The 11,672-nt window shown below is 49.1% G+C and overlaps 1 protein-coding gene across 2 annotated transcripts in view; it reads right to left on the reverse strand.

The window, feature by feature from the left end:
• The window catches only part of SHB (SH2 domain containing adaptor protein B), a 189,872-nt gene extending 178,485 nt beyond the window's left edge, over positions 1-11,387 (reverse strand). Inside the window, exon 1 of one of the 2 annotated variants that reach the window (XM_073549745.1) lies at positions 10,470-11,387. In XM_073549745.1, the coding sequence (XP_073405846.1) occupies positions 10,470-11,093 (624 nt within the window). In that variant the 5' untranslated portion in view covers positions 11,094-11,387. The remainder of the gene's footprint in view (positions 1-10,469) is intronic. The other variant, XM_073549744.1, reaches the window with a different exon arrangement.
• Between the last annotated feature and the right edge of the window lie 285 nt (positions 11,388-11,672).

An 11,672-nucleotide genomic window follows, 5' to 3' on the forward strand; every position in this document is an offset into this window, starting at 1 on the left:
TTCAGCAGTATTTCTATGCCAAAAGCAGGAGTGGCCCCAACACACAACAGATGGCAGTCTTTCAGTTATAGTTTTCCTCTAAGTTTCACTCCTGGTTTTGGAACACAAACACTGATGCAAAATACTGACGTGTGAATGAGGCCTTAAAGAACTATCCATGTGAAGTAGTGCAACCAGTACTTTACCCAGAGAGGGCACCTATGCAAGAACAGGAGCTCCTCCATACTCTCATCCGAGTGTGGTCCCTATAAGTCACTAGTACTGAGGAGCGAGTGTGCTCGGATGTGTTATCTAAGCATGCTCGAGTGCTAATAGAGTATCTTCAGCACACACTAATACTGTGTTCGAGTCCCCACACCTGCAAGTTTCTCATCTATTCAACAGCCACAACACATGTATGGATTACCTGTTTGTTAGATAATCCCTGCATGTGTTGCGGCTGTTGAACAGCAGCGAGACATGCAGCCGTGGCGACTAATATAGTATTAGAGCACACCGAAGATACTCTATTAGTACTCGAGCATGCTTAGATAACACCTTACCCGGGCACGCTCGCTCATCACTAGTCACCAGAGGAGACTAAAATCGAGAGAAAGAGGCAGCAGGCCGCACTAGAAGCTGGTAGTGGACCCTGTGCAGCTGCATATACCGTACTGTGAAAGTTTTAATTGATATGGTCACAACACATCTGGGATAACATGGAGACACAAGGATTTGCACAAGCCTACATCCACAGAAGATCTGTGGTTAGTTCTCCAAGATGTTTGGAACAACCTCCCTGGAGAGTTCCTTCAAAAACTGGGTACAAGTGTGCCAAAAGAATTGATGGCGATTTGAAAGCAAAGGGTGGTCACAGATCAGATTTACGGTAGATTTCTTTATTCATTCGCTTTGCATTTTGTTAATTCATAATTAATTTTTGAACCCCGATTTTTGTGGCATTTTTCCAGCATCAGCCTAGAAACCGTCTATCGTAAAGTAGAACAACCATTAGCTTTCATTCATATAGCACCATATTCTGCACTTTACAACTGGTGACATAACGCACAAGATAGACGTAATACTACACCAATGAATATGTGTACGATCCTGCAATAATTTATCATTTATCAGCAGGACAGGTGATACATTTAGGATCGCCAAACACCCTCGCCATGTGATAGTGGGTAGTTTGATTAGTAGGGGCTTCATCGCCGAGACTCCCACAGATCCAGATATAAGTGATGGATGCTATTGGTGGGATAGCCTCTTTATAATCAAATTTAGCATAGATAGACACAAACTCTAGCTACAACCGATAAGGGGGGCAATAAAAAAAAAAGAAGAGTTTTGTGAACTTCAAAATGAAAGCTGCGTGACCTAAATGGATTTCTGTGCTTGTAGCTCCGAGCAGAACAGTTCTCCAAAGACAATATGTTCACGTCCAACTGAGCATCAGATGGAGAATCTGGCATCCCGTGAAGAGGTTGGCTATAATGCCAACACATGGTGCACCGTGAGCAGACGGCACACAAGCACTGGTGAGTAAGCACATGCCACACAAAGTGCTCCGATAATGAATAGGCCACCTACTGCAGACATTCCAATGACCAATGCAGGGAACGAGAAACCATGGCAGACACTGACCTCGGAAAAGAGAAGCTACACACTGAAAAAGGGCTGGCCGGAAGACGTGGACACACCAATCGAAATTCACATAGCTCTCTAATCCCTGCACATGGAACGTACCGCAACATCCATCTCGCCTTCATAGTCAGCCAGCCGGTCCATGGTGACTTGGCCTGCTCTCCGAGTAGTGGGCACTCGTCATTCATCACAACAGTTATTTGTTCTACTCTAATCATCGCCTTACTCATTAGCACACGCTACGGACGAGCTCATTCAGACGTCTGGTGGTTTTTTTTTTCTACTGACCAATTTTTAGCATAGTAGCAGGATCAGATTGTCGAGACTATTTCAGCAATGTGCCACTTTCTATAATACAAGCATTTTCTTGTATGGCAAAGGAAAAAAATAAACAGACATGTGAACACTAAGAGTACTCCAAGGGGAAAAAATAGATAGTCCCCTTTTCACGTTAAGACCAGAAAACCTACAAGATTGACAACGACTTGCGATGGGACGGCCAATATAATCACATGCACTGTTAAACAGGCTGGGCAGAGGACGGTCAGTACAGAAGCAATGTGCCATTAATAAGAGGCGCCCGAGTCAGCGCTTGCGCATATCGCACTACGGCGCCATTTTATTGCACACGCTGTATGCAAATTCGCAATGTCTTCATCAAAATGGCACCAGATATCACAGGATGCGCAGGGGTCGACTCCGGCGCCATTTTATTGAAGAATTGTACTATGACGTTAAAATAGCAGTGCACACTTGACAGCCGTCACCATTATCCCTATGGTTGGCACGTGCACATTGTTATGTTGACGTAGTACAATACTTCAATAAAATGGCACCAAAGGCAGCACGTGCGCATACCGTGATCTCCAGCACAATTTTATTGAAGACATTGTTCTCATGGTGCTAGCAGGGATCTCACAGAGGTCACCACAGTTCAGCCCGGCAGGGAACGGAGTCTCAGTGACCGAACATAACCTCTATGACGTCAGCACTAGTCACCGAGGCCGCGCTCATAGCCACTCAGTCACCAGTGGTTCTCAGGTTGGACGGTCACATGTTGGCACCATCCAGGTTGAAAACTATTAATCCCCAGACATGGATTACGGCGTGGGACAGAACGACCAACATGTTTGGTATATTGTTATTTTTTATTTTAGTTTTATTATAGGAGATCGAAGGATTCTGTGGAATTTGGTGAGGTCATAAGTATAGTTTAATTAAGAATATTAAAGGAATGTGTCATTCTTTCAATTAAAGTCTTTTTTTCGGGGTGTCTGTGTCTTCTTACAATGTGACTATGTGATTAGTAATGGATAGGCGTCTTAGGTGACTTTCTTCTGGCAACTTGACCATGCAGCCCATTTTTCTTCAAGTGCCTCCCCACTGTGCATCTTGAAACAGCCACACCGCGAGTTTTCAGAGAGTCCCGTATTTCAGCTGATGCTATTTGTGGGTTTTTATTTGCATCCCGAACAATTTTTCTGGCAGTTGTGGACAAAATTTTTGTGGTTTTGTTTTTACAGAGCCCCTGATTTTCCATTTGTTAATCACAGGTTGAACGGTGCGTCCTGGCATTATCACTTCCTTGGCTATCTTCTTGCATCCCTTTCCTGTTTTATACAGTTCAACTACCTTTTCCCATAGATCCGTTGACAATTCTTTTGCTTTCCCCATGACTCACAATCCAGGAACGTCAGTGGCTGGATGAAAGATGCAAGAGTCTGTCTGGATTCCAGAAATTCACTCAGCTTTTATGCACGCACACACACTGATTACAAGCAAACAGGTCACAGGTGAGGATGTTACCTTTAGCAGCCATTCAATCCCATTTGTGATAACTTCTGTGCATGCTATCAGCCAAAATCACCAGGGTATGTAAATGATTAGGGTCATGTGGATGTTTTGGGTTGTCATTATGATTTAAAAAGAGAAAAATACAGTAGTTTGACAATAAACGGCTTCACCCAACCACTAACCATGAGTGGAGAAAAAGGTTTGGTGTTATCATTCATATTTCTGAAAAAAGGCCAAGAAAGCAAAAATTCTGCTGGGGCATGTAAACTTTTGAGCACAACTGTAAAACCCTGGAAGTAAGCACTCATGTTTTCAAGTAATGACTACAGCAAAAGATTCCGAAACTGTAAGACTGGTTGCGTGCGGATTGAACGTTGCCTAACTTTCAATGTGGATTGGACTGCTATAGTATACACAGTGACAATAGGGTCCCCAGCCTAGTGTAGGTCACCTAGGATGGGACTGCAGGGAACCTCCTTTGATGCTGGTCATCTTCCTTTCCAACCTGTTCCTGGCAACGACATGCAAACAACAAATTCCTTGCACTGTCTGAGGTCACTTTTTCCCTTTTCAGCTGACCCCAGATGACACCACTCATGACAAGCCGCATCATTTGCAAAGCAGCAGTTGTAGACATTTAATTGGTTGCTATTCATTAAGACAGGAGGTCTATTTCGGCTTACATTACAATCCTGCTGTCAGGGGAGGGGAGAAAAAACAACAAAAAAAAATTAAAAAAATGCAACGTCATGCAATTGTTTTGACATGAGTGATAAATGGTAACAGATTCCATCACCTAAGTGGGTTAGTATTGAAATGGCTTAGCATTGCCAGAGGCAGGGACAGTGAAAGGCAATGAACAAAAATATTAGCCTCCAATAAATCAACTCTAATTGATTTGTCTGGATAACGGCAGCCAAGTGCTGTAATAAGGCAAATATTGGGGGGCATTCATAGGGGAGATTACTAGGTACTGTACAATCCAGTAATCTCACACTTGATTCAGGGACCTGCAATCACGAGACTTGCAATAAGCTGCAGATTTGGAGCTAATCTGATAATCTTGAATAATTTACAATTTTCAGCAGAATGTTACTTTATAATCTGCATAATCCAAACATCCCCTGAATGATTGGCCGGGGGGCACTGTTGGTCTTTTATAGGTCATATGCCAATGCAGTACATTAGCAGCTAGATGCCACTTTCATTGTCCAGTATTTGGGGAAATAATGCTCCAGTCTTCCTATACAACGCTTTGCACCCGGCTCCGCACATCTACCCAGGTACGAGAAGCTGGAAATGTCATTCTGTGCGGCTCATGTGCACAGGCATCAGTGTCGTTCCCAATAATCTGTTATCAAGCCTTATAGACACACGAGTGTAATGAAAGAGTATAATGCACAAAACCACGCGGCTAGTAAAATCCCCCCCAGATTGGAATAGTAGCAGAATTCACAAGAAGCCCCCCTCCCTATGATATTTTGCAGGCACCTGACAGCAGTAATTCCTACAGCCGTGGTGCTGTGACTTTGTGCACACAAGACAATAGCTGTATGCCAAGTCCCAAGAGCTCTCCAAACACAGGAACCTAGAAGAATAGAAGAGAACGAGCTTCAGGAGGAAACAAGACATTCCTGCCCCGTAATAAACCCCAAGGATCAGACTACGCTGGAAGCACCGCATTCTGCCAGACTATGGCCATGGATGTTCCCACCACAGTAATTGGCATGTCCATCACTTCTGCCTGCAGAACATCTTACTGGCTCTGCCAAATATTTTTCATGGTCATTAGAAACAAAGTACTAACTAGCCTGACCCGTGCGAAATTTTCACACATTGGTCGTCGGGGTCGCAGGCAATTTCAGAAATAGCAAGCTGGTCAAATGTAAGTGTATTTCATGAGAAGATCAACACAAACAGGTATTTATATATGTAGATTGGTAATACAATAAATTGGTTTGATAAGTAGAGGCCAAAAAATGTCTTCCGGTTGAGGTGCCACCTGCAGGTTTATGAAAATGAATGTTTAAACTGTATTTAGTGATGACATTGTGAATGTGTGGTTTGTTTGGCTCTTTTCTTGCTGAAGGGAGCAAGTTTACCTTTCAAATTGTGTATCGTGTGTGTGGGGCGAAGTAATGAGCGAAAAAGCAGTGCATGTTTACAAATGTGTTGGTAGTTTGCTTTGGGGTACTGTGGTGCCACCTGCAGGTCATTTTTCCTTACTGCAGGTTTATGAAAATTAATGTTTAAACTGTATTTTGTGATCAAATTGTGGATTTGTGGCTTGTTTGGCTATTTTCTTGCTGAAGGGGGCAAGCTTACCTTTCAAATGGTGTATGATTTGTGTGTGGGTGCAGTATGAACGGAGATACAAAGTAATCACCGAAAAACAGTGTTTAGAAATAATCGAATAGAAGATGGACATTTATCAGAGTTTCTGTAATGAACACGTCTTGCATCACAATTTTCCAAGGACTGCACCCAAGTACTTCCAACATGTCTCTGTTTTTACTTGGTGTCTGAAACTGTCTTCTCACATCAAAATAAGTGGCTCCAAGTTCTTGACATCATAAGGCCAACCTAGAATTCTAGAATCTAAATCAACATTGGCCAATGTACAAGAACATTAGTCAATGGTAGGACTAAAACATCTGAAAACAGGGTTTCCAGACCTCAGGATGGACAACATATCCATAGGTTCCCAAGTACCAAAATGGTCCACATACAAGAACCTCTTGAACAGTCAGACTTTTGGCAGCCCAGTTGCCAGGAGCCATAATTGGGCACCGTATGGTACCGCCTTGGAGAATGCAGTATTACAATGAGCTCCAAACAGAGGCTCTGTAACGCCATGAATACTGCTGTGTGCCACCATATGGCTCTGCCATTGTATGACATTTACCCCTTTATGTAGCTGAATTTGGAGCAGCCCTCGAAGGCAGTTTTCTACAAGACTGGCAGGGACAGTCCAACTAGTGCCGATTCCAAGGAAAATTGCATCACAACCTCACAAGTAAAAACTGGAGGCGATCAGTCTGATGGGGGAGTCAGGAATTTATAGCGTAATCCCAGCCCTCGGGTACAGAAAGGAGTATAGATCCAGGATGTGTGTGTGTGTGTGTGTGTGTGTGTGTGTGTGTGTGTATATATGGCAACTGCTTCCTCCTCTATAATGCTCTGCAGAATGTATAAGCCTCCGTCATTGCCAACATAAAGCAAATTCTGGGGCTGCCCTCTTCTCTCTAGCTCTCATGAGCCTCAATGTTGTAGCAACCATGCAATGGTCGAAACCAAGACAACAATACAGCAGAACGTCTCATTTACCAGAACTCTGACCATTGTGGGGGTTTATCCTATAATCTACAGGTCAAGGCTCACTGACCATTGTGTGGTTTTCTCTTATATAGACTACTCTATGGGTCAAGACTCACTGACCATTGTGTAGCTTTCTCCTAAGGTCTACTCTATGGGTCAAGACTCACTGGCCATTGTGTAGCTTTCTCCTAAGGTCTACTCTATGGGTCAAGACTCACTGGCCATTGTTTGGATGTATCCTATGGCCTACAGATCATGACTCACAAATAGATGTGATCATATATATTTGGTCAATCCGACCAGTAAGTAGCTGAGTGATAATCCATACGTATTGGGTGACAAATCAATGGATTAGAAAATCAGAGATTACTCTCGGTCATTAGTGGTTAGCGATAGGACATCAACAGTTAGCAACTGTCAATCTAGATTCTCTAGAACCTCCCAAAGTAAATGTCTTCGCAAAAGGTACTAAACGGTTTTCATTCCATTTCTCATAGTCTCAGTATAAAAAGCCTGTCCCTGTGGCATCAGAATAGATGCACACACATATGACATTCTTGTAATCAACGTTACCAAAAGGAGGACAAGTGCCGGAAACCAGGCACACAACGCTGCTGTTTTCGGTTTAGGATTTCCCATTGCCGTGCAATTAGGAGTCCAAACGGCTAGTAAAGGCCACACAGGACTGTGTCCAGCCACAACACAGGTGAGAAGTGTGGCACTTTTTTCAGCCTCAACATATAGATCCAGGAATAATGCTCTAGAGACTGACAATGGAACAGAAATAATCGCTCGTGGTCCTTTATTTAAGGATCTCCTCACTGGTGGGAACCAACCTTCGTTGCCACAGGGCACCAAAAAGCAGCTGTTCTGGGATAAATGGGCACAACTGCACCTCAAATCACCAGCCATAAATTCAGTCCACAGGTTTGTAGGAGAAAAGCTGACACCATGAAAGAATTTACTCTTATGCAACAAATGAGAAGAATCTGGATATTCAGGTTACATAGGTCACGGTCACATGCCATCTTTCTCCTAAATGCCACAGGTCATGGGGACTGGCTTCAATAGTTCTGCTTATGCACTGTCAGATTGCACCCCACTGCTGCCCGTTCTGCACAGATGCCAGTGGGCACCCTCTTATGCTGCACGTGTCACCTCCATATACCACTGCAGACAGTCAGATATCACCCACTCACCATCAACCAGCACAGCAGAGAGCACTCACACAAGGCGGCTTTCTATGGGTTAACAGTGCCGACAAGTCACTGTTCAGCATGTGACAACAGCGCTGCCATGACATAGTCCCTGCCATGTGCCATTACTGGGATACAAATGAGGACAGTTTTGGGCTTGGCCCAGACCATACACATGTGACATCCAGAACTGTGCATAAGTTTTAGGCAGGTATGAAATATATGCTGCACAGTAAGGATGCTTCCAATATTAGAAGTGTTAGTTCATGGTTATCAATAAAAAATGCAAAATGAGCAAAGGAGAAATCTAAATCACAGCAATATTTGGTATGAGCGCCTATTCTGTATGCTGGCACACGGGCAGGGATAGTGTGGGATTGCTAACCAGTTATACCACACAGGTGCCAACCAGCAGCAGCATGTATGCCACACCGTACAATTATATTGTATACACACATGCCTAGCACCAATGGCACAGACGGTACACACGGCTCTGGCACTGATGGCATACACTGGAGCCATTTATATACATGCCACATGTGGCCGGCACCGACGGCAGACCGCACACGCGGGTCACACACGTGGCCGGCACCGACGGCAGACCGCACACGCGGGTCACACATGAGGCCGGCACCGACGGAAGACCGTACACACGTGGCCGGCACCGACGGCAGACCGTACACACAGGTGACATGTAGATGGCACTGATCGCATAGACTGACAGGTCACATATGGCTGACACTAATAGCATCCAGTGTACACACAGGTCACTGGCACTGATGACAGACTGTACACACGGGTCACACGTGGCCGGCACTGACGACAGACCGTACAGACAGGTGACATGTAGATGGCACTGATAGCATAGACTGACACTAATGGCATCGAGTGTACACACAGGTCACTGGTGACATCTAGGTGGCACTGACGGCAGACTGTACACACGGGTCGCGCATGTGGCCGGCACTGACGACAGACCGTACACACGGGTCGCGCATGTGGCCGGCACTGACGACAGACCGTACACACGGGTCGCGCATGTGGCCGGCACTGACGACAGACCGTACACACGGGTCGCGCATGTGGCCGGCACTGACGACAGACCGTACACACGGGTCGCGCATGTGGCCGGCACTGACGACAGACCGTACACACGGGTCGCGCATGTGGCCGGCACTGACGACAGACCGTACACACGGGTCGCGCATGTGGCCGGCACTGACGACAGACCGTACACACGGGTCGCGCATGTGGCCGGCACTGACGACAGACCGTACACACGGGTCGCGCATGTGGCCGGCACTGACGACAGACCGTACACACGGGTCGCGCATGTGGCCGGCACTGACGACAGACCGTACACACGGGTCGCGCATGTGGCCGGCACTGACGACAGACCGTACACACGGGTCGCGCATGTGGCCGGCACTGACGACAGACCGTACACACGGGTCGTACATGTGGCCGGCACTGATGACAGACCGTACACACAGGTGACATGTGGCCGGCACTGATGACAGACTGTACACACGGGTCACACGTGGCCGGCACTGACGACAGACCGTACAGACAGGTGACATGTAGATGGCACTGATAGCATAGACTGACACTAATGGCATCGAGTGTACACACAGGTCACTGGTGACATCTAGGTGGCACTGACGGCAGAGTGTACACACGGGTCGCACATGTGGCCGGCACTGATGACAGACCGTACACACGGGTCGCACATGTGGCCGGCACTGACGACAGACTGTACACACGGGTCGCACATGTGGCCGGCACTGACGACAGACTGTACACACGGGTCGCACATGTGGCCGGCACTGACGACAGACCGTACACACGGGTCGCACATGTGGCCGGCACTGATGACAGACTGTACACACGGGTCGCACATGTGGCCGGCACTGACGACAGACCGTACACACGGGTCGCACATGTGGCCGGCACTGACGACAGACCGTACACACGGGTCGCACATGTGGCCGGCACTGACGACAGACCGTACACACGGGTCACACATGTGGCCGGCACTGATGACAGACCGTATACACAGGTGACATGTGGCCGGCACTGATGACAGACTGTACACACGGGTCACACGTGGCTGGCACTGATGACAGACCGTACACACGGGTCGCACATGTGGCCGGCACTGATGACAGACTGTACACACGGGTCGCACATGTGGCCGGCACTGATGACAGACTGTACACACGGGTCACACGTGGCTGGCACTGATGACAGACCGTACACACAGGTGACATGTGGCCGGCACTGATGACAGACGATACACACGGGTCACACGTGGCTGGCACTGATGACAGACCGTACACACAGGTGACATGTAGATGGCACTGATAGCATAGACTGACACTAATGGCATCGAGTGTACACACAGGTCGCTGATGACAGATTGTACACTGGTGACATGTAGGTGGGACAATCTGCAGACAGGTGACGTGTGGCTGGTACATGACAAGGCGCAGCCAGGTGAGACAGGCCACAGTGGCAGTGTGCCGGGCATCTCACCTTGTCCTTCTTGGCACCGTTGCCAGGCTCCTCGCCCTTGCTCATGCCTGCAGTGACCGCCGGGCTCCAGGAGATGCCGGCCGAGCCGGTGGCTGCGGGGTCGCCCCAGCCGCTGCTGTCGATCTTGATGAGCCGGTGCTTGGGTGACACGATGTACTTGAGCTCGGTGCCCCCGGGCTGCTGCTGGTGGCGGGCTCCGGGCGGCCTCCTCTCGCTGTTGCTGCGGTACAGGTGCGGGGAGGAGGACGAGGAGGAGGACGAGGACGTGGTGTTGGAGCCGGGCTCCTGGAAGAGGCTGCTGCTGCACCCTGGCGCTCTGCCCCTCCTGCCATCCGCCTGCTCCTCCCCGCACATGGCCCGCAGCTTGCGGAGGGACGAGCCGGGGCCGCTGTACGGGTCCTCGAAGTCGCGCTCCTTCTGCGCCCGGTAGGCTCTGATGAGGTCGCTCTCGTCCCGGGCGGGCAGCGGGGACGTGTGGTGGTGGTACTGCTGCTGCAGGTGCACGGGGCGCTCGCTGCCGCCGCCGCCGCCGTTCCGCTTGTAGTCGGGTCTGGGGGGCTGCGGGGGGCTCTTGTTGTTATTGTTGTTGCCCAGGCTGAAGTACTTGTTGAGCCATTTGGCCATGGCCGGCGCCGTGCAGGGTGCGATCTCCCCGGACACCGCTCACATGGGACAAGTTTGGAGGTGTGCACATGGGCTCAGTGCCGGGCCGGCGGGCACCTGTGGCTGCTCAGGCGACCTGCCATGAGTGCGGGGACTTGTCACTTGTTGCTCCGCCACTGCCGGGACCGGCCGCGCTGGCTCCTGCCGCTGACAGCTCCTCCGGCTTGTGCGGCCGCTGGAGCACAGCTCACCTCTCGCTTCGCTGGTGGGCGGGGCTAAGGTACAAGCTCCGCCTCTCCCGTGTCCACACCGCTCCCCTCAGCACGCGAGCCCGCCTCCTTCAGCCGGGGACACCCACCTATCGCGGGGCAGCCCTAGTGACAACCGTGGCAGTGGCCGTACTGTCTACCCGGGCAGGAAGCCTCGCTGTGCCCGTGCACCACAGGCACCGCGCGCCCCTGCTGGAGAGCAGCTGAAGTGCACAGGCTGGGGTCACGGCCAGGGTCACACATCGGCCACCTCCACAGTCCTAGTCCGGTGGCGGATACAGCCGGGGAGGACGCCCCTCAGCTGTCACCCTGCACAGTGCAGCATGCACAC

This window comes from Dendrobates tinctorius, unplaced genomic scaffold (assembly GCF_039654945.1).
Source record: "Dendrobates tinctorius isolate UK_male_01 unplaced genomic scaffold, ASM3965494v1 ptg000160l, whole genome shotgun sequence".
Classification (NCBI taxonomy): Eukaryota; Metazoa; Chordata; class Amphibia; order Anura; family Dendrobatidae; genus Dendrobates; species Dendrobates tinctorius.